The sequence below is a fragment of the Alligator mississippiensis genome, chromosome 12 (assembly GCF_030867095.1).
Source record: "Alligator mississippiensis isolate rAllMis1 chromosome 12, rAllMis1, whole genome shotgun sequence".
Lineage (NCBI taxonomy): Eukaryota > Metazoa > Chordata > Crocodylia > Alligatoridae > Alligator > Alligator mississippiensis.
The window spans coordinates 57,577,332-57,600,953 of record NC_081835.1 but is presented as its reverse complement, the minus strand read 5'-3'; the positions used below and the strand labels follow the sequence as shown (position 1 = coordinate 57,600,953).

General features: G+C 43.9%; 1 protein-coding gene across 4 annotated transcripts; it reads right to left on the bottom strand.

Annotated features, from left to right (window-relative positions):
* Nucleotides 1–1,334: 1,334 nt before the first annotated feature.
* GOLGA2 (golgin A2) lies at nt 1,335–23,476 on the bottom strand. Of its 4 annotated transcripts, none has more exons than XM_019475591.2 (28): nt 23,377–23,476; nt 23,015–23,146; nt 22,114–22,194; nt 18,439–18,573; nt 17,838–17,881; nt 17,616–17,679; nt 17,048–17,107; nt 16,531–16,611; nt 14,594–14,632; nt 13,568–13,630; nt 13,209–13,302; nt 12,356–12,462; nt 11,661–11,719; nt 11,313–11,454; nt 10,551–10,640; nt 10,284–10,391; nt 10,062–10,149; nt 9,139–9,482; nt 8,157–8,270; nt 7,343–7,567; nt 7,047–7,146; nt 6,857–6,945; nt 5,898–6,051; nt 5,686–5,753; nt 4,950–5,052; nt 4,511–4,617; nt 3,789–3,957; nt 1,335–3,678 (listed from the first exon to the last, which is right to left on the bottom strand). In XM_019475591.2, the coding sequence occupies exons 1-28, from the start codon at nt 23,425–23,427 to the stop codon at nt 3,431–3,433; spliced, it is 3,159 nt and encodes a 1,052-aa protein (XP_019331136.1). In that variant the 5' UTR covers nt 23,428–23,476; the 3' UTR covers nt 1,335–3,430. The 4 variants fall into 4 exon arrangements, with proteins under 4 accessions (XP_019331136.1, XP_014466059.1, XP_014466061.1 ...); XM_014610573.3 differs by having other exon boundaries at nt 9,139–9,485; nt 23,377–23,475; XM_014610575.3 differs by lacking the exon at nt 16,531–16,611 and having other exon boundaries at nt 9,139–9,485; nt 23,377–23,475.
* Nucleotides 23,477–23,622: the final 146 nt, after the last annotated feature.

Sequence of the window (23,622 nt, the reverse complement as noted above, 5' to 3'; positions counted from 1 at the left end):
TACTTGCAGGATCTAGCACAAGTTGCTGAATACTGCTTGCTCTTGAGGATAAAAAAAAAAGAGACCAGCCTCCCACTACACACTACTGCATCTGACCACCAGAGGTGTAGCAAACATGACTCTTAGGCAGAGTCCCGAGCACTTGTCTAACTCTGCATCCAGGCAATTTTTTTTTTAGCTATTTAGACAAAGTGGTCATTAAAACAGGGTTTGGGTTTGGATTTTTTTTTTATTCCAACTGAACAAGAGCATGGATATCATCTGGATGGCCTGTAGGAATGAGCTGCCTCACTTGTCTTTACTGAAAGGGCATCACACCAATCACAGTTGGCTGTCTAACAATGGGGGTGCCATTATAGTGTGCCTATGCAACCTGTCGTCAGGTCTAGATTGACATAGCTCTAGTACCTACTTCATTCAGTGCCCTATGGCTTAGTAAGAACACTTCTAATCCAAAAGCATCACTCTGATTTTTAGAGATGGCTGAAACTATTGTTGCTTTATGACATCTAGGGTAAAGCACTGACACCAGTATTTGGGGAAAAAAGAGCTTCCCTAGATTCTGCTCTGCTTATCTTCTGTATATATAGACTGGATAGTGGGCTTTGCAGCCTAAACTGGCTGGAAGTTCTGTTATCTCAAGCTTGAATAAACTAAATCTGCAGAGCAGTTAGTATTTTCAAAATCTGCATCAGTCAAAGCAGTAATGGCCAACAAATTATAGCAGTGTAGGCTTTTGTACTACTAGTATATCTGACCAAGCAATAGTTATGATCCTACATGCATTTAATCAGACTTGCTCAGGTCAAAGAGAGTCACTTAAAAGAAATGATAAGTTCCTTTCCTTGGATAGAAGACTGCTGAAGGCTAGACCCAAGGGACTGAGTGCTGAACGGTTAGTCCCTCCCAAGAGGGGTGCAATACTTGCATTTTCCCCTACTGACTATGGATTGCGCTCTATACTTTTTGGGAGGTCAGTAGTTTGTAGGGCTAAGCTACAGTTTCTTAAAACCAGAGTTTGGTTTATGCCAAAATCTACTAGTAGTCATGGACATTTTTCACTTGAACTGCAAGTCAAACTCTAGCTTGGAGGAGGCACAGACTACCAGAGCAGCAACAAACAATGCCTTATACAACATTAACTTAATAATGTGATGGAAAACTGTATTCTTTCTATGTCTGTGGATGAAGGGATAGGCAGAGGAGGGAGTAAGTGTCAGAGCAGAGTGTTCCTGTGGTCAGATCAGATCTCTCTGGAAAGGAAGAATTCAACTGCTCATTTTCTTGGCCTGGTTTTAAGGGGCTAGAATAAGAAATGCACATGCAGTCAATGCTTGGCTGAATAAGTTTATTCAGAAAGAAAGAAAATTTGTAACAGGATTAAAGTCACCTCTGCAACAGAATGCAAAATTTTTTCCAATAGTGTTTTCCTTCACATTCCTGGAATAGAACACCCAATAAATATTTACTCCATTTATAATAATGCTCCATATTAAATCAGAGCCCTGCCCCATTGCAGTTAGATCATTTTTATAATACAGGTTATGGGCAACCTTGACAGGCAAAAACGCTGCAAGGAGCTATCCGCTTTCTTCAAGGAATATACAAAATCTTACACAGATATACTATGTACACAAACTCGTGCAAATGGGAGCTCGCAGGCCCACCCTGCTAGTGCCCTGCATGAGGCCTCTAACCATGTACTGTGCCAATAACACTGACAGTCAACACTAGGGCTCTTCAAATGAAAGGACTTAAAAAAACATTGCCATGCTGCCCTGATGGGCTAACATTCAGTTACTCCAAGTTCAAAGGAGTGCTTTGATTTTTATTTCACAAACCTTCTCCCTACTGTAAAATGATAAAAGTTAAAATGCATTAAAAATATTCTAATGCGATGTGCTTTTGGCTTTGGAATGACAATGCCCTGTACCAGATTTACAAAAAAAGAAAGAGAGTTGACTACAAGTAGCGGATTGATTATAGAAATGATCTGCAGAATAGTAAGTAAAGAGAACCTACACGCCTCAGAGCCTTGTTTGCTGCTGCTTTTCACTTCCCGACAGAACGTTACTAGAAGTGGAGCTGGTACATGCTTCTAGGTCACCAACATGGGATGTGTACTGCATCACTCAGGCTTAAGTAAGTTAGGTCTCTTTAAAAAACCATGTGTACCTTGGGCGATTCCTAGCTACTCACTGTTGGGCTTGCTAACTTCACAGAGAGGAAGCAGCAAGTATTAGATTTAAACCCGTATGTACTTGTCAAACACTAGATGTTCCTGTATAATTCCTTTTTGCCAGCAGATGGAGACAGTAACTCAGTGTTTGGGCCCTGCATTCATTAACGCAATGTTTTTCAGCCTCAAAGTATTTATCACAGTGCACTTCCAGGTGACAGTCCTTTCTCCCGCGTATACCCCAAGATCTTAAGGGTGGGGAGCAGAGAAACAGACTTTAAATGTCAGCCCAGAGTACCTCTAATGCACTCGGGTAGTGTAAGCCTTGCCAACACAAGGAGAAAAGGAGATCTAAGAGAAGGGGAAATCCCCAGGGTCCAGAAATTCAAAACAAAGCACATATATTAAGTGGTTTCCATTTACTTATTTCTCCCATTTTTTAAATAAATAAAACCTTTCAACATGTACAGTGAAACATCATCCTTCAAAGTGCAATTCCATTCCTACCCCACCTCCAATCATCCACAAGTTACTTGTTCATAGCAAATAACTGAGCAACCATCCCTAGAGGACTCAAAGCAATGCCAGGCCATTTCTATGTAATCAGAACAATTTTCTTTAAATGTAATGCTGCCTAGGCAGGGAGCCTGTATCTTTTGGCTGTATGACTGACAAGGCTGGTTTCAAATATAGGGTAGGATGCAGCTTATAGAGAAAAATGGGAGGTTTAAGATCTGTGGTATGAAATATAGAAATAATTATTCTGAATCCAAAGAGTTTCTTACCAGAAAGAGGGAATTATTTTGGAAACTTTTTAGAAGATGGACAGGTTGCAATCTTAACTGGTAAAATAGTGTCACTAGCCAATCATTGCTAAGACGTTGGCCACCAACAGTAGCGGTTTCTTTCTGGCGATGGGGCTGCAGGAAGCAAGTGATCAAGTTCCTCTGTTAGAGATCATGAAGTCCCCCCACTTTCATATGACCCACCTGTGGTGGTGGTAGTGACTGCCTCATGATTAGTTCAAGTCAAAGTCTGTACTCAAGAGTGCACCAAGTAACAGGAGGAAAGGGAAAGAAGATGAAGTCTGGTGCTAGAGCTCCACCTGATACAATCCCTCTTTCCCCATGTCTTTAAAGAGAACATCTGCCCTGACCAGTAGCACTGGTTAGAGATACAGGGCAAGTACTATGCAGCTTGGGTCCTTACAGGGTCACAGAAAATTGTTGCAAGTCAGGTTTCTGGTGCCATTTAAACCACCATGATTTTGACCTCATCGTTCTCATCAGCACGATAGAAGAAGGGAATACATGGGTTTTCCAACAGGGAGCCCAGCCTTTCCTGAGGGTTTTGGATCTCTCTCAGAAGCTGCATAATCTGTTTTGCAGTGGGGTCCTCTGGGCTGGGCTGTGGGGCTTTGCTGTTGCTAGGAAATGAGCTGGCTTGAAGAACTGCAGCTTCCTGTTCTGGTTCATCTGTTAAATTCACCTCTCGCAATCCTGTGAAGAGACCAGGTAGGCAAATTACTATTCCCAACCAAACACCTAGCCCTCAGGTTCACCCTGCTAGCAAGCAGGAGCCACTGATGAGTGTGCAGGCTATTGCTCACCTTCTCCATCAGTAGCATTAAGTTCAATGCGCCTCTCCAGTGGAACGGCACTTTCAATTTGATTTGCCAGCAGGTCTGGGTTCTGAGCAGCTGCCATGTACTTGCTGTACCATTCATTTCTTTCTCCAACCAGACGCATCACCAACTCCTGGAGCTCCAATAACTTATTCTGCAGCAAGTTACAAAGAAAGGAAAGGCCACAAACTTTACATGTCCTGTGCCACAGGTAACACACAGCCCTCACTGGCTCTAGAGAAACTGCCAGTATCCAACTTAACCTGACCTCAGTTGCAGACAAACTAGAACATACTTGGAATGGCAGGATCCACATCTCCAGAAACACTAAAAACAATGCTTATTAAAATTTGTAGGTTTGAACCTCATTAAGAGCAGGCACCTTAGCAGATGCAAAGACTTCTGGTTTCAAACACTTTCCAAGTCAATTTACTGTACTTTCCTTTATCCCAAAGCTAGTAGTGAATCTGGCACAGTACAACAATCTCCTTTGGAGATGCTACTAGCTCGTGGTCCTGTAGGACAGAATTCAGTCCGTCAGGCAGAGTCCTGTGGAAATGTTTGTTGTGGGTATGTCCTTTCTGAGCCCTGCACTTCATCAGCTACTATGTCATCTCCATCAGTGTGCGCCCCTGCACACTCCACACATGCTCCATGGCTTCTTACCCATGGTGCGAGTACTCTTGCCCTGAGAGAATTTCCCTTACCTTCATCTCTTCCTTATCCTGGGCCAGTCGGCTGATGTACTCCTCCTTCTCCCGATGCCGCTGTTTGAGGATAGCCCTCTGACTCTGGTACAATGCAATATATTCCCCTGGAACACAGGAGGAGCATAGGGTGACTAAGAAAGGGGTTACAACATATAGCATTTCTCTCTGCTTGAGCTTTACATCGTGAGTGAATAAACAATAATGCTTTACAGTCCAGCTGGCAGCAGCCTGGACACTGAACTGGAAACCTGACTCAGCTAGGTAACATTAGGATGCAGCTGGAGGCCTGGCAGTAGAAATCCTGCCTGGAGCTGAAATTCTCAGGGTCCATTAACAATTAGAAAAAAACCTGTAGTTTTACTGCATAACTGAGAAACAACATGTTAGTACACTGTGCAGACTTCACTGAGCTCATTCTTGTGCTGGCTGATCTTACCAATGGTGTCTGTTTCCCCAGAGAGCTGTATACAGCGATGCTCCAGCTCCTCCAACCGCTCCTTCAGGTCAGCCTTCTCATGCATCACATCTGTAAAACGGGACTGAATACACAACTAGTATCAGCCTTCTGAACTACAAGTGTACAAGGAATATGTATAGAAAATGATAATCCCCATCCCATCAGACTAAGTGCAGGGAACAATACTGTTCTTTCCTTCTTGCTTGTCTCTTGTAGGAAAATCTGACTGCTTGTGGATGAAAGGGAATATACAGAACAGAGCTGAAAAAATGTGACAAAACATTTCTCCCTTCTTGCAGCCAAAAGGATAAAGAATCCTTTTGATTTCTCCCCACTACGCTGGACTTTCCCAATCACTGAAGAGGCTTGGCAATCTTGGAGCCTAACAACACCTTTCTTCCTCATTTCTGTGGGATGACTCATTTTTAAACCTGCCTGCCAGCTACTGCTTCAGGAAGAGATCAAGAAGAAAATCTGGCCCCATGCCCTTTGCAGAATAACTACTGCAGCAGTTTTACCAGGACGCGAGATGCATCCAAAAGCTAGAAAGCAGAAGCAAGTGACAGGTTTGTCACAGGAAACTTGGCAATGTAGGTCACAGAAACCAGAACCCTGTCATTTATTCCATGGCAATCTCAACTGCATCCTCTATACATGGACTTGACAGCAAGCACCAGAACTCAGCAGAGAGCAGGGGATGGTGTCAGATGCTCACCTGTAGCTTCTCCATGGCAGTTTTTAAGGCCTCATGAACCTCCACTGGGACAACATCTGTAGTGGAACCTGGAAAGAAAACAAACGGATTCAGGAGGAACTATATGAGGAAGCACAATGAAGTCCAATTCACTCTGGGAAAGGCACCAACTAGCATGGCCGTCAAGCGCTTTTTCCTTCCCACTCCCTTCAACACAGCACAAGTAGCTTTACCTCCACCCAATGTAGCAGTATGTTGCTGTTCCTGCCTAAGAACTACTATTTGCTGCAGGAGGCCTCGGCATTGTTGTTTCTGTACACTCAGCTGCTGTCTCATTTCTTCTCGCTCTTTCTCCACTTGGGACATGGTGGACATCAAGAAAGCGACCTAAGAAGCAATACGAGACGTTGCACTTGATTGCTTTTCACTTATGCAGCGTTGCTAATCAGTTACCACAGAACCCTAAGAATTACCCCATTTTGCATATGGAGAAAGTGCAAAGAAACTGACTGATCCACCTCTCCACAAGTGTTTTAATCAGAGTTAGGAATCAGGAGGGGCTTTACTGAGAGTTCTTTGCATTGGCCTTTGCCAAGGGTCCTGTGCGTGCCACAATTCTGTAACTGCAGAACTCTGAGAGGGACATTAAGGGTTTTTTGTTTTGTTTTGTTTTTTAATCTCAGTTTTCCTTTTCAGTTTTGGTCCTGGACCTCATAGCTAAGAACAGGGCTGTCCAAACAGCAGCAGCAGCTCACTGCAGCTGCCAGAACCACTTCTTTATAAACACAATTTTGATTACTGCTCTCCCAGAGATATCCAGTGAACAGTCACGGTAATCCCAACCCAGACTGCCTCCCAAGATAAAGAATATTAAAATAAACACCACAAGAATCACAGTGCTGACAGGGCTCTTATTAAATATTTTACCCTTAATTTTTTAAACTAAGCAAAGCTTTCAAAGGATTTCCAATCTGCCACGCAAAAGTGCTGCAGAGCCTGGAGAGTTTGCTGCCAAGGGGACACAGCTTTGATTATGCCTCTTGCTACTATACATGTGCTGGTGCCTTGTTATCAGATGCAACATTTTATATACTTGCTTAAATAACCCACTGAGGGTTATCTGACAGGCCCACCACACTGAGATTCATACACTATTGGGAGAAAGCAGCTTTGCCGCACATTGTAAACTCACCATTTCTTCATGGCTTTCAAAATTCTCTGGGATCACAAGTGAAGTTTTCTGAGTTTCTTCCACAGTCTCTTCACTCTCCACCCCATCTCCTGTAAGACAAGGGAGACAAACCAAGGAGTTACAATGCACCAGACAGTTCAGCCCACGCCAGCTTTTTAGCTGGAGAAAAAGATCAACTGTATTTACTCACCTTCCACTCGAAGCAACATTTTGCCATCCAGCTCTGCTGCTAACTGACTGACTTGAGCCTGCAGCTCTTTGTTTTCTTTGGCTACAGCAGCCAGACTATCCTGGAAGAAAGAAGTAGGAGCTCACTAGAGAGGCAGGATGGACTCTATGCACCTGAAACATGCACCAGAAAGTTTCACTACAAATTCATGAGCAACAGGAAAGCTCCATGTTTTGGCCCCAAGCACTTCCTATGCCTCTCTAGTATAGTACTATAGTGACAAAGTCCTGCTTCCCATCCAACTCCTCCTCTCTTACCTTGGTCTGCTGTAGCTCCTTAAGGTGCATCTCCACTGTCACTTTGCCCTGAACTTCCTCATGCTGCAACCGGTCCATGAGCTGTGTCTGAAGCAAAAACTGCTTGTGTAACTCCTCCTTCTCAGCAGCCAGATGCTGGTATGCCACAGTGTATTGCTGCAAGTGACTGTAGTACTGATCCCGCTGCTCCTGCAGGCCCTGAGCCTCCTGGGTTTTCAGATCCACCTGGCACACAGCAACATCCAACCCCATTATCAATAATTCTGTGAACATACATTGAGCAGCAGCTATTTCAGGAAGTACCACTGTCTGATCAAAGCCTCCGAGTATGGACAGACAGACAACTAACCCTGAGGTAAGCAGGGGTACTCTGACACGTCAGTACTTTGTAGTAACTGGTTGTGTATCTGCTCTTACAACGCACTAAATAGTGTGTAGGTCCATACTGTCATTCCTACTGGGCACCACTCATATAACACCACCTTCCTTTTTATCACAGAGAATAAGAAGTTCTGATTTTCATGGCAGAAGTGGTGACTGACAGTACACCTGACTCCTGCCATATAGCTGGATCCAAAAAGAACTGTCAGTATCAATCCTCAAATCAACAAGGGACATTTCACTCTACTGAACACCACCTGCCCGCAAAATGCGAGATCTCCACAGTAGGATTTAGACAAGGTAAACTGGGGGGGACTATCTCTGCGTTTGTTCCTTATTACATCAGTCTTACAGTAGAGCTTGGAAGTTGTCAGCCCTTCTATATCACACACTGGTGTGGTAGCACCCTGCTGCCCAGACACCCTGCGCATACCGTCTCCTTGAGCTCAGCCAGTTTTTCCTGCAGCTGCCCAATCTTCTTGGCCAGCTCCTTTTTTACATGCTGCTCAGACTGCAGGGCACTCGTCACCTCCATGTTCTCATTTGTCTGCAAAAATGCATAACCGCTATGAGACAGGCCCAAATTAACATCAAAAACTCTTATGCTGTACTCCACAAGCCAAGGCAATGGGTCACATTCAGTCCTGACAGAACATGAAATCAAGGCATGTTTCAGTGGCTGCATTTCACCTACAGAGGAACACTAACAGGTGATTAAAGTTTAGAAAAAACTGTGTGGGAATGATGGACTGGGGATCAGTAAAGGAAATGTATCACAAAAAAGTGAGGTCTTGGCAAATAGCATAGCCTTGCTATCCTTCAAGTATGCAGGTAGCCTAAGAACATACAGAATGATAAGGGTTAGGAAACAAAGCAATGAGCTTGTAGACAGCTAAAGTGAGCAGATAGCTGGAGGGGCAACAGGAGGAAATGAAAGCAGTTGTGCCCTGACCTACACCTCTATGTACAACCCTGAAAGACAGGCTGAGGAGTTCAGACAGCTGCAATGTAGGCGAAAAGCGAGAAAAAGGATTCAGGATTGAGAAGGGCAAAAAGGCAGTGGAAGAGATGAAAGCAGCTGGGAAGAACCCCCTCACAGGCAACATGCATGCAAATAGGGGGACAGAAAAAGACAAGAGAGATGGAGGAAAAGGAATAAAAGCAGCTTAAGGTTTGAGGAAAGGGAGGGAAGGAAACCCCTTGGCACAAGCAGAGATACTAGATAATCCACTGAAAGCTTACTAGAGAGTTTGAGAGATGGCAAGAAGTCTCCTAGCACAGTATGATCTAATACTGGAGGTTCAATAACCAAAGCACCAGATGGCAAGATAAGGCCAATATTTCTGCCAGGCCCTTATCACTGTATGTGCTGCTGCATGATTGCACCATGGGAGAAGATGCACCAAGAGACATACCAGCTTGACAAACCCATTCTGTAGCTCAGCCAGCTGCTCCTTCAGCTCCCGGTTTTGGCTCAGAGCTCGGCTGATGGTGGCCTTGTCGCTCTGCATGTTCTCCAGGATCTGTTGTCTGTCCACAGACTCCTCGCTGTAACGCTGCACCGTCTTCTCAAGCTCTAGCAGTTGCTCCTCCTGCTCCCGGTTGAGACGACTCAGCTGCTCATTATCCCGAACTTGAACCTGGTACTGTCCATGAAGCTCCTCCTTTTCTTTCTGCAATCTCTGGACCTCCTCCTGCAGACTCAGCTCAGCCTCTGTGGGTCCGGCCAGTGGGGCAGGCTCACTATCCTTGGATTTCACTGCTGGGCAAGTGGAGTCACAACCAGCTGGTCAGAGCAGCTCCACTCATGCACACATAAGTTAGAAAGGTAAAACCCTTGTTATGTGAACATGATTTCCCCACCCAATCTACTATGCTGGGCCCAGTACCAAAGGATGGGATGATGACAGCATAATCCAACCCTTCCTCTGGCAGCAGGACAAAGGAGAAAGCCACAACAGTGCAGCCATCAGCTTGCTGCAGCATGCTGTTAAAAGCCTTCTGAATTGGGGAGCAGAGAGAGCTACATGCTAAGCAGGCACTGATATATCAGAGTTCTTTTTACTTCCCAGTCTGAGTAATTCACTAGGACCAGGAGCTGCAAGTTTGCTTCAGGTAGATATGAAAAGAGGTTAGTGTATTCTTGAGTGCTGGTGTGAAGGGTCTTTTTAATGTTCACTAGGTCAGAAGGTTCTCTCATGCACATTAGTCTTTCCAATTGTTCTGCTAGTTTTGGGGTAACAAATCTGGTTGCCCAAACTTTTACATAAGGAGAATGGGTAGAGCCCCCCTCTAGCCTGCTGGTACCTCACCTTAAGCTCAAAATAGTTGGTCCTACCTGCTTTGCTGAGAAGCTGAGCAATACTGTCTTCAAGCTCCTGAATCTGCATCACATTCTTCTCCTTTTCCTCTGTCAGTGTTCGGACCTATGTGGTCACAGAGGGAGGACTTAAAACAAGTACTTGCCACGCATTTCCTCCTGTTGAATCAGCCTTGAGGTCCTCAATATCATTAATAATAATGCCTCTGCACACAGAGAATACAGCACTGCTGTTTTTACCTGCTCAGATAGCTGCTGTAACCGCTGCTGCCAGATACTGCCCTCCTCCTTCAACTTCTCCACATACTGATCTCTTTCTGCCTGGAGCTGGTGAAGCGACTCTGACAGCTGCTCAGGAAGAGGAAAAACTGCATCAGTTAAGTGAAATGAAAAACTGTCAATTGAAGGAAGACAAAAAACATACCAGTGCAAGTGCAGAGCCTCAGCCAGTATTGCCCTGCTGCACAAAGGTCACAATATTGACCAGAAGCATATTCAATCTCTTACCTGAGTGACCTGTGTTTCTAGGTTTGCCCGTTCTTCCAACGCCAGTTGCAGCTGCTGGTTTGCATCCAGATTCCCCGACTGATTTGTAAACTGCCAGAAGAGGCAAATAAGTTACAGCCAGCATTCCTTGTTTTCTCTTTATAATTCCTTCTTGATAGCAACCTCTGATGTGATCCTTTTGGCAATTTCTATGGTTCTGCAAACTGTTCTAGTTCAACACAAGTTAACATTAAAAAAAAAAGATATGGTCTGGTCTGAGCTGAAAGATCGCTGTTTAGAAATGGAAGGGTTTGGGGGTTTCTTAGCCCTCTGGAAAAGATCTATGGGGCGTGTAAAGGGAACAGTAATGGCTAATGTATTCTGATAGATTGGCAGTATACCTCTTTCTTTTCCAGAAGATATAATTTAGTAAAAATATTACTGGGCTCAATATAGTGATAACTGGGTTTAATTCTAGAGTGTGACACATATAGACTAAATAATCTCACCTTAGGATCTATAAAATGCACCAGAGGAGCTAGTATCTAGAGAATCACCACTCCAATGCCCTCTGAGAATAAGCTTCCTGTTCCTGACAATCATCAGTGAAGACCTTTTAACTTCAAAATTGTCCCTTAAGTTTTATATGCAGCTTGGAAAATGGCAGTGGGTAAATGATGATTATATCAATTTTCTAGTGGCATACTACCCTTACTTCCCAAGGTCACAGCAAGCCCTATCCCGCAATCAAGAATATCCACTCCACAGTAACACTGCAGTCACCTGTTGAATCATCAGTTCAGCCATTTCCAGTTTCTTATGCAAATCTTCCGCATCCAGTTTCATGGCTGAATTTTCAGAAACCAGGGAGCGCAGCTTCTCCAAAAGCTCAGAGTTCTGCTGCTTCAGTTCCTCACTGCCTTTGCTGAGAGACACACAGAAATAATAAACTAGCTATGATCCTTACTTTCACCAGTGGCTCTGTTGTTCATGTGACTAGTTCATAGACTCGTCCATTCTGGTGACTGGAATGAAGTCATGTTTTGCAGAGGAAGGGAAAGCCAGTGCGAGAAGACAGTTCTACCAAAGTTCAGCACTGCTGGCTCTGCAGTAACAGAAAACTGAACTCACCTGTGCTTGTACAGTTCCAATTTCAGGTTGTCTCGTTCCTTCACTAGCTCTTTATTATGCTGGAAAAAGATTAAAAAAAAGGGACTCAACCCCAGACTTTAAAGAAAGAAAAAAAAATTAAGCTGCCTATTATTAAACCTTCTGTTGATCAGCTAATGTGGAACTAAAAAACCCAAAGCTTCATATTCACAGGAATGCTCTTGGCCACTAGGGCTGAAACCTCAGAATGGACTTGCTCGGAAGCTCATATTTAGCTATAGTTGGCTGGCACTGGAGCCAAGTCTGTCACCCCATCAAACTTCATACAAAGCCTGAACTCGCCAGGAACTCATCTGTTCAGAGTCTTTTCAGGCATGACACCACCAACTAGCCAGGAGGTTTTGCAGCAAGCTTCTGGATCAGCATCAATGCTCAAATGTCTCTTTGATGGAGGACTCCTGGACAGAAGCTGTGGTTGGGTTTTCATTGTTTGAATCTGGCAAGACAAATGAAGCAAGGTGCCAGATCTGAAACCAGGACCAAAAAATAGTGGCTGTATAAAAATTAAAGAAACCTGCCTTGGTCACAGAGGGTACAAAACTGTGGTCTGGTCTCCCCCTCTTCTCAGAGATTGCAATATATGCAGCAGTCGTATGAAAAATTAAATGGGAAAGAGGACAACTGCTGATGACAGTGTAAGAAGAGGGAATTCTTACTTTTTCTGACTGCTTCTGCTGTGTAGAGATGGAAGACAGGGTGCGTTCCAGCTCCGATACCCTCTGGCGAGATGACTGCAACCGAGTAGCAAGGTCTTCAGCTTCTCCTGAACAAGTCAAAACAGACTTACGTGGAACAAAGTTCTAAACAGCTTCACAGAAGTGACTAAACAATGTTTTCTGTTGAGCCAGCAAGTTCTTACACTTTTAAGGAAAGTAGCACATTGTCTGCCAGTTCAGAGAGTTGTGTTCTGTTCCTCACTCTTCCACCAAGTCATTTCAGCTTTGGGAAAATTAACCTCCTTGTGCTTCAGCTTATTTTTAAAATGGAGATAATAAATACTCCCTTTAGAAAGCATTAGGTGCTTATTATTATTTTTCTAATGCAGAAAATTGCTGGAGTTCATTTGAGAATGAAACACTCAGGCAAATTTATCTTACCCTGATTGCTGTGGTATTCAACTCAAAAGCAACCAACAGGATGGCAAGAAAGGAACAGCCTGGGGTAATCACCAGGTCCTAACAGTCATGACAGAGCTTTAACAACATACAAAAGAACTGTGCTTCCCATGGGATTAATGTGCTGTGATTCTGGGTACAGCCGTGATGACAGATGCAATAATTGTGCCAAGTATTGCTCATTAAGAAGTCACTGAGTGTTGTAGGCTGGCTGCCAATGAATTAGTGCCCATGACTTGAATCCTCAGCTTTTCCAACTGAATCAGGTTTGGAATAGACCCCAGAGTTCATCTAGTCCAATCTTTTGCTCAAATGTTGAATGGGCTAGTTCTAAACCATCCTAGGGAAAAAAATACATATCCAGCCTCTTCTTGAATGTTCAAAGGTGATCTACCTGTTTTCTGCCGGGCAGCTTGTTGCGTATGTCCTAGTGCTGTCTGTAATTCTGATTTCTCAGAAACTAGGATGCCAATAGTCTGAATATGAACCTTTGGGGAAAAAAAGAGCAGCTCAATGTAAGTCATTTTCACTTGGCACTATATCTCCCCAGCAGTCAGAGAAGGACAATTCAGTAAAGAAAGAAAGGACTAACATAAGATCCAAGACTAAGCGTACAGCCTGGTTGATTGGCTGCCTTTTCTTGAAAGCATGAATGAAAACATGCAATGGCTTTCAGAAGGAAAACTATTCAGCATTAGTAGCTCAGATGAAAGCTAAATGAGAGGCTTGACCAAAACAGAAGTTCTGACTTACCTGTAGCTGTTCCCTCAGTGCTGCTTGCTCTTTGACAAACTTCTGTTCAAACTCTTTCTTCTCCTGCATAAACAAACCGTGGACATTAAACCCAGAACTTTTATTTTTAAAATGTTAAATGGAAAATGTTAATTATATTAAACAAACTATGTGTATTTTAATTGCAGCATTATTAGCATCTAAATAATACAAAGATTTTTTAGAAATCTACTATTTTCTTCATTTAAGCCTCATTTATTTTTCGTACTTCACGTGGTCTGGACAGTGACAGGTTCTCTTGCACTAGCACAAACCTGCACTGTTTGGATGGCAAACTACTAAAAGAAAGCCATTTCCACTGAAGAGCTTTGAAATTCATTAAACACTATTTTAATATTACATGCTGTTAAAAGTAAGTTAAAAAAAACTATTTGGGGGGCTTAAACCATTCAGTAGTTTTTATAAAGGACAAGAGACAGAACATTCAAACCTAAAATCATGTCTCATCTGTAACTCATGGCATCATAGAAAGACAAGGAGAGGGAGGGAAATGTACATGTTATAAACAAAGCAATAAGCTGTGAAGCTTGATATGGTTTTGTAATTTGAAATTAAAAAAAACCCCAAGATACACTAGTCAGGGAATGGGCTGCATCACTATCAAAAAAACTAAAAGAGAAACATAATTATAAATGTATAGTGTATTAAATGTTTTCTTTTCAGGGAGTTTTAACCAGACATACATTAAAGGTTTGTGAAAGAAGACTGAAATGGATAGCGTTTTTCTTTTACGCAAGTGAGTATTTTGGTTTGTTGTTCAAATACATTTGTCTATGGAAAGCAATATAAGCTTTATACTTATGAGTCTGTTTTTAACCAAACAAGAAAAATACTTCTGCTTTCTATCAGGTATACTTTTAAATTATGCAGTGCCACCTGCACATTCTTTACATCAATTTCCTCAACAAAAGGGTGTATCACGAATCCTCTGCTCCCAAGGGGAACAGAAATTTATCCTAAGACTACGGCTACTGGGATGCCTTTTACCTTCTCCAACTGATTCACAGCCTCTTGATTCTGCTGTTTCTGCAGAAGGAGCAAAACAGATGATCAGTACTAAGCAATTTTGTCATACTGCTCCAATCTGTAAATGCATTTGCCATCTTAACCAGATGCTTGCGATACATACGTGTAGCAAATGCAAACAGGAATTCCATTAAACCATTCTGACATTTTCTACAAAGACAGGTTTTAACTATTAAAAATACTAGACTTTGGACTAACGGCATATGGACGTAGTGATACATGCTATCCAGTTCCGGATATACTTTTCAGTCCTCAGTAGAACTGCCACATTTCACAGTAAAAATGTTACTAAGGTAACAGAACCCTGAATTTTTATATTTGAGATACACACCACCTTACATTAAACTTGCATCCTACATTCTAAGGTTTTTATCATTGTAGTATTTGATATGCCCCAACAATATATTAGAATCCTATTAAAGGAATATATTCCCTCCTCCTTTCCCTTAGGTGAAACTTTAAGCATACTATTGACAATATGTCAAAATCATGATCCAGCATAAAGATGAACCTTTATGCCATGCAGAGTCCTAGTTAAGTTGACGGGGTTCTGCAAGGGACATGGGATTTTGGTCATGTGGAACAGATTACAGGACTGAAGTCAAAATACACAGCAAGGGCCAGTGTATACAATCCTGTTGCTATATACTTTAATTTCCTGTGAGACGTGGTTGAAGTGAGCAGAAAGCAGGGTGTGCTAACCCAGGGGTGTGCACATGGGATGAAGGAGAAGAGGGGTACAGAGACTCTGCACTAGGCTATGCTAGCAGCCACAGGAACAACCACAAATCTGCTATATTCAGCAATGTTTCTGTTTGCTGTTGATGGCCACCTGTGTCTTTGCCACAGCAGTTTCAGAGTCCCCTCATTGCCAGCAACATGGCTACTACTCCCCCACAAAGAATGAACACTGATCAAATACTTCCCTGCAATCCTATTGAAAAACACAATTTAGGAAAGTGGCAGTACTGGAGATAAACTATAAGAGGCTTTGATCATAGCGCCACCACTAGACAAGAGCAAGTTGAGGAACGTAGGATAGGCCCTGTGTAAAATTCTAGGCAAGAGACCACTTCATATGCCTGTCCAGAAGTAGATAGCCACTGGTGATCAATGCTCCAATACCAGGTGCCTCTACAGGTCAGCCTCAAGAGAGACGAGGATGCAGTGGAGGGAGGAAGGAGAGAAGAACAAAATAATGGAGCAAAACAAAAGGGGTGATAGGATACATGGGAGAGAGTCCTGTACTTCAGAGGCAAAAGTGGTGGGGAACAAGCCAAGGAAAAACCACTTCAGATCAAGCGTATTTCTTTTCAGATTGTGCAGGCATTTCTTGAAGTATTAAAGCAAGAGGGTAAAAAGCAGCAGCAATAATTCAAGCAGGCCACGGAATGCAGCAGTTCATTCATAGTGCCACAGATGCTGAGATAATGATCAGACGCAAGCCCCTGGGCTATCTCCTAACCCCCCTTACTCCCATTCTGCAGACAAAGTAATACCAGAAAGATCAACCAAAGAAATTACAGATTTTCCAGTCACTGCCTGTGGACAAGATTCTGCTTCTACTGAGCTTGGTGAGTGCAGATCGGATCCAGCATTAGTTGTTTTATCATGAAGCTAGCCACCCTGGCAAAATACGAAGAGATCAATATTGTATGGATCTTATTTCATGTTATTTCATTTCCCTCATACACGCCAATACATTTGGGAGTCTTCTTTTAATCTGACTTTTCACCATCTAACTGGGTGTTCCCACAAAATCCACTTTGTTCCCTGAAAAATCCTGTGCAAGCAGCTTCCTTTTGTGGCACTGTAAAAGAACCCATAACCTTGCAGACACCCAGAGAGCATGGAGGAGCAAAGACAACGTCAAACTGGTTGGCTGGATTGTTTCTTACCAATTCCTCTATCTTTGTAATGAGCTGTTTGTTAGTTAGATTGCTGGAATCTAGGGCTACTGCCAGCTCCTGGTAACGTGTCTGATGGGCGCATGCAGACAGGTGGAGGAGAAGGTAGAGGGGCAGAGGAGGAGGGAAAAAAAGGAAATAATTAAAAAGGACAGAAAGTAAATCAATATCACAGTTTTGAAACTGATTCAGATTTCCCCCAAATATACTGAGCTTTCAACAAGTTTGAATCAGGTATCAAGGTGTTTTATATATTTGTTTAAGGCCTGAATCTCATTTAAAAAATACTGAGAGTACTAGCTGCATTCAGAAGGCCTTATTAGTTCCAACCCTCCAGTTGGAAATTTCCACAGATGCCCATCTCCAGCTGCCCTCCGATGCGGTAGTTATGCATGAACAGGGCAACAAATAGGTCTCAACATCATTACAGTGATGGTCCCACTGTGTAACTGGTAAAGGTGCTAACCCAGTGAATGAGAAAAAAAATATCAGACTAAGCAGGACTTACTTCCATTTCCTTTATATTTGTGGAAGAAACACCACTTTCCCCATTCACATAGGATGTGGACTACAAGAAAATTGACATACAAAATAACTGTTTTATTTATCAATACAAAATAGGAGATGACCTTCCATATCCCCAACAGTATACTATTATTTATACCATGCCTTTCTCTTGAGGATTATCAAGGCACCAAGCAAAAGCAGATAATATCTATTTCTCTGAGTCAAGGTATGCAACTTGTACATCTCTATGTACAATCACATCCAGAAATGGTCTTACATGAAATATACAGGCCACGTACTTCAGATTTATTGCCATGAATTAAGAGAGTGTGTTTCATGGATATAAAAGCTGCTCCCCCCTCCCACTCTGGTTCTCTTCCTACTGGTGGAGTTTCACATTCCTACAACAATAGTTTCTACTTTTCAGGGTTTAAAAGTCTTACTGTTTAGTGGGTTGGCTGCAAAGAACTCTGGGACTGATGAGAACATTCCTGAGCTGGCTACTTAAACCCCCACTTCTGAAATTTAGAAGAAATTGCATTCCATTTATCCTGTTAATGAGGCCAAACCTGAGAGACCAAGCCATTGAGCTGCTCAGACAGCTGGCGAAGACTCTCTGTTGAAGACAGGGACCTACAAACAGAAAAAGATAGCACGTTGTTTTACAGGGTCTATTCGGGAACTGGCCAAACTAGCACAGGAGGCATTTTGATAGCAAACAAGTTTGTCATCCCCTTTTGAACCCTATTATAGGTGCCTTTTATCAAACAAAAGGTAACATACACACGCACCTGTTTTCATCCAAGGCATTTTTATGACCATCAGCATCATGCATCTGTGGAGTAAGACAGAAGAGTCACAAGACTATAGCAGAGAGAAACATACTTGAGCACCCCAAGGTTTGCACTGGATAACCTCTGCCTTTACTGTAATCCATTCAAATATTACTTAAATATTCATAGCACATCCCAAGTCAGGTCCAGGTTGTGGATCATTTCTGCTTATTCTGAGACCTCCAGAAAAGATCTTGAGTGATATATTAAGCCAGGTCAGTTCAAAGTCTTTAGTGGCAAAAACATACTGCCTTCCTAAAGAGCTGAAACTTAGTTCTCGAATTCTTTAAAGAACAGAGGCCTACTCCTTCTGAGGAATCACATGTTTTCTTAGGGATGCTCCTTACTAACTGAGTTGGGGGAAGGAAGGAGCACAGGATAAGTTTCTTTATGTGGTGAAAAGTTCATTTTGCTTTCAGAGTTGGACCAAGATTGAGTGGAGAGGAGAGAATTTTACACTTGACTGGAAATCTCACATGACCCTTGACATATTAATACAAACACACTTCTGCTTAACACAAACAGCATCACTAGCGTGTCAATGCAAAGGCTCACAAACCTGTGACAATGGCATGCTACTGGAAGCAGGTGTGACAGAGCCACAGCTAGGAAGGCTGTTGCTGTTAGATAACACAGGGACATCGGCAGCCAGCTGTTCAGCATTATGAGCGGTAACATCACTGTCAAAGTATGCCTGTCACAAAACATATCACAGGGATTACAGCTACATGCTGAATGAGGGGAGAGAGAAACACACCCTTACAAGATTTCTGTGCACGAAACAAGGCGAACATTGTGGTTATCTACAAACAGGTGCATTGGCAAACAAATCTGTGTTCTCCCCAGAGCAAACAGGTCAATTCATCAACCTGTTTTTCTCCACTGAATGCTACACAGTCATGTTACCCCAGCTCAAATGGGACCTAGAAGGCTTTCATGTAGAATTAGTGTCTAGGACAGTAATTTTACCACATACTTAAGTAACAGCACTGCTATATATGCTACAAGGGAACTAAAGCAGGCAGGGCAAGACCAATGCCAAATCTATTCTCTCTGCTTTGCAAAGCACCATCTTCATTCTGCCACTGGGGAAAACACTGATCAACAGATGCAAAATAAGATGAAAAGAATGGGTTAATAACTAATCAAGTACTTGGTTAGTTCAATTCAAGCACCCCTTTTCCCCTCACCCTCTTTACTGAAATTGAGAGTTGCTGTGAACTGAAGAGGGTTTGACACCAAGATATAGAGCATTATAAATCAAAACACCAAATTCAGCCCTTGAGGTAAGCAAGTGTGACCCCCTAATGGAATCAAAAGGAGCCAATACCACTCCTGCCATGAATGAGTTTGGTCTACATGAGAGTTAAAAATGTTATCTTTGCATCACTGCAGACAAATAAATGTACCATTTTGGGGATGGGTATGATCAACCACTATCTACTATTGAGCCACAGAGCAACTAGACAATCCCTCATCTGCCTGATCTTCAACCTTAATGGGACTCCGTGATTTTTTTCCCCCGTTTTCTGTGCACCCTGGCAATCCCTGTCATCATATTACCCCAAACAGAGCTATCAATACATACTGACATTACAAAGCAAACATTAAAGCAGGCCATCAATAAATAGTCTCAGCAAGATTCTGTGGCTCTCTACAAGTTAATTTAATACCATGTCTACTCTTATTCTAGCCTAGTTCCTGACTGTTCAGAGGGAATCCAAAGCATTTATCTCCTCTCTTCCTCCTTCCCAACTGTTTGGAGGGGCAGAGGAGGGTCTGGGTGTCACCTGTTCACCACTTCTTATGCGAGTCAGGCAGTCAACTCTGAAGACAGATTTCAAAACAACAATTAGGGAATGCCTGAACTAAACTGACAAGAAAGAGATTGGAATGTTTAGAAGTCTTTTTTTAGCAAGGCAGGTTCTTGCTGTCAGGGATCAATATATATTGAATGTTCCTTGGAGGATCATGTATTGTTCAACCCCTTCCCACTGCATCCTATCTCAGGTTTCCTCACGCTAATATTGGTTCAGAAAAATCAACAAAATAGAGCAAAAAGTGGATAGAAGGGATCCCCCCCATCATATCAATAAAATATATTAAATTAAGTTGGTAGCATCCTACCCTGAAACTCTCTCTACATGTATCTAATGCATCATGCTAAAAGGTGTGATGGTTTGTCCTGAAAAAATGGTCACACAAAAAAAGATTCCTTAAAAAAAAAAAAGACCTCTGAAGTGAAAGCAGCTTGAAGACCTAATTTGCAGGGAGGGGAAAAGGGAAGGGACAGCAAGGAATTTGTCAGAAATTCTAACGCAGCAATTCAACCAACTACAGTTGTGAAATGCTAATAACCTGAAGAAGCTAATGACTCAGTCCAGCCCAATAGTTTCCTGGTTTGTCAGGTTTTCTCCCCCTTTCACAACCAGAAAGCTACAGCAGATGAGGTGGGAAGGATTTGCCTGCCTGTGTTAAGGCACCAATGAAGGCATTAGCTCAGATGCCAGCATTCAGCTTTTCTGCCTATTAGCATTGGGTGAGTGTTTAAAGCAGTGTTTCCCTGACTCAGGAGTTCTACCAGCAAGACAACTGGGAAGAGAAATTCGAAGTATAGTCTGTAATGAGAGAGAGAGCAACTTGGAAATCAGTCTGAGGCCCTGGGCATTGTTATCTGCAGCCTCCAGGATGAAAATCTGTAACAGCTACTCAGTCCAAAATGCACTGGTGCATGCAAAGAAAGCAGAGAAAGGCACTTGGGACATGAAGACTAATGGAAGAGTAACGTTTCCATATTCACAACAGCACAAACACAGCAGGTATGGATTAGGCCCTCATTTTGAGATTAGCCACTGACACAGAAAAATTATTCGTACATCCTACCTCAACCTGTCCTTGAACAAGCATCAATTCTCTTTCTGATGTGTCCATCTGATAAGCTTAATATAAATTATATTTCCAACGTGCTGCATTCAACCCCACAGGAAAGCACCTGTCAAGTGCTCTTACCATGCTAGCGCTGCTCTCCCATATAACATCCCACAGAAATACCCCACTTGCAAGAGCTTTGTGCCAGGCACTGCAAGTCTCTGATGGGAGAGCTGCTGCATTAATATGCAAGGAAAACTACTGAAAGTCTTATTTTATCTATCACATCATGCAGGTTTCACAGCAGAGTCCTCTACTCCACCTGGTGATTAACATAGTTATATCTATGGGTAGAGCAAAAAGAAAAGGATGCAAGGCAGGTATAATGATATGCTGGACTTGAAAGCTTAAGGTGAAGAGAGTTGTGGACACTATACAAGTTGATAGGTAATTGAGGTTTTAGGAAAGCAAGAACTAAGTACTTCCTGAATCATCATGTTTTATTTTGCATTTTCTGTGTTTCTATCAACATTTTAACCTTCTTTAATTTATGAGACTACTTTTATGAAACATGTTGAAAATTAAAAGGCTGGTAGAAGCTTGCTCTCTCATACTTGTATTTTATTATAGATAAGAATCTTCCCAGTCCCTTTGCTGCCAGAACTACAGGCAACATGAAGACATTAGAGCTAGTTAACACTTGCTACAAAGTATCTGACTTCCTGCCTAGACAGATTTAAAACCATGCTACTTGCCAGATTGCATCACGTGTGCAAATTTCATCACCTGTCACAAAATGAGCTGGCTGGAATAACTACACAGTTTACTTAGGGCAACTGCTTGATTAGAGATGAGCAAGAACATGTCCTTCAGAGATGAGGCACTAATAAATAAAACAGCGACATGCAAACAGGAAGATCACAGATCTAGAAAATAAACCCAGTCTGTGGCCCAGTTTGAACAATGTTTTTATATGCCCCATGCCGCATCTTTGTGGGAACAAAGTGTATGGGGAAAAGGAGTGGCGAGGTGTTTACTACTCATACCATCACCCAGGATCCCCGATACAATTCCAAACTGCCTGATCTCACAAGTCTATCTTAAGGGAAGCTGGTACATTTCACATCTTTGCGTTTTAAACGTGACACAAATCAGAAGGAAACACACAAGTAGGAGCAACAAAGAGGCACATTAAAAGGAAAAAAAAGCTCAAGGTTAATGAAAACAGCAACAAAACTCAAGCAACTGACAACAAATATGCCTGAATGAAGCTTCATCCAAAAAAATCGAGAGGCAGTTTAAAGAGAACTTGAAGCATGCAGTAAGGACAGCAAACTAGTCAGAGGGATGCCGAACACTGCCTCACCTTCCTCTTGTCCAATGAGGGTATGGCTACCCCATTGGATCGATTAAGGTCTGACACCAGCACCTTCAGTATGTTCTGAATCTAAAGGAAGTGAAAGAAAGTGGAAAGAGAAATGGCTCAGAAAGACAGAGTGAGACACCAATCAAAAGGTGGGCTGCAACCAAAGGACCTTGCATTCACTCTCCCTTTACCGAAATGGATGTCGAAACATAGGATCAATCTTAGAAAATGAGGGCTGGAGGGGACCTCAGGAGGTCAGATCTAGTCCAATCTCCTGCTCAAAGCAGAACCAGCCCCAACTAGATCATCCTAGCCAGGGCTTTGTCTACCTGGGTCTACAAAATCTCTAAGGATGGAGATTTCACCACCTCTCTGGGTAGCCTGTTCCAGTGCTTTACCACTCTCCTAGTGACAAAGTGCTCCCTCATCGCTAACCTGAATGTCCCTTGCTGCAACTTGAGACCCTTGCTCCTCGTCCTGTCATCTGCCACTCCTGAGAACCGCCATCCTCTTCGTTACCCCCGCTTCAGGGAGTCCAAGGCGGCTCTCACCCCTCATCTTCCCTTCTCCAGGCCAAACAAGCCCAGTCCCTTCACTGCTCGTGTGCCCCGACCCCTCACATCCATGTCAATGTTTTTCTTGCTGGGGTCACTTGATCCCAGCTGACTTCCTGCCCATGGCAGGGTGGTGGGGGCTGGACTCGATCTCACGAGTCCCTTCCAGCCCCCGATGTCTATGAAATCTATGAAATCCACACTGCGCACTCTGGAGTCAAGAACGGCTTCGCCAGCGGACCCGGCCCCAGCCCGTGGCGCCGGGTCCCGTTAGCGGCTGCGGGGTGCGGACCCCATCCGTCCCCGGTGTGTATCACGACGCAACCGGGCAAGCGCGGGACACTCACGTTCTCGGGCGACGGCCTGTCCCTGTCGTCGGCACCGGTCGGCGTGTCGGGCCGGCTGCCCTCCTTGTTCTTGCGCTTCTTCTTGGCCGCGGCCACGGGCCCGGGGCTGTTCTTCTGCTGGAACTCCTTCAGCTGCGGGGGAGGCGCGTCACCCGGGGACCAGGCCCGGGGGGGGGGGGGGCGAGGCCCGGCCCGGGGGGGGAGGGGAGGCCGAGGTGGCTCGAGGAACAGAGGTTTAAATGGGGGGGGGGGGGCCCGGTGACAGCCGCCGCCGCGGGGGGAGGGGCTGGTGCGGCCCCGCCCGCTCGGCCAAGGTCACCGGTGCCCGAGGAGGGGGCCGGAGCGGGGGGTGGGGGCGTTACCTTCTTCTTGGCCGCGGCCAGCTTGCTCTGCCGGCTGCCGCCGTCCGCCATGGCCGCCACGTCAGCGGGGGCAGGCTCCGCCCGGCACCAGACACCAGGCACCAGGAACCAGGCAGGCGGTGCCCGCCCCCGCGCGCGTGCGCATGCGCGTGCGCGCCGCCTCTCCCGCTCGCGTGCGCGTGCGCGCCTTCCCTCCCTTGCCCCGTGCGCATGCGCGCTGGCGTTCCCCTTCCCCTCCCTAGTGCG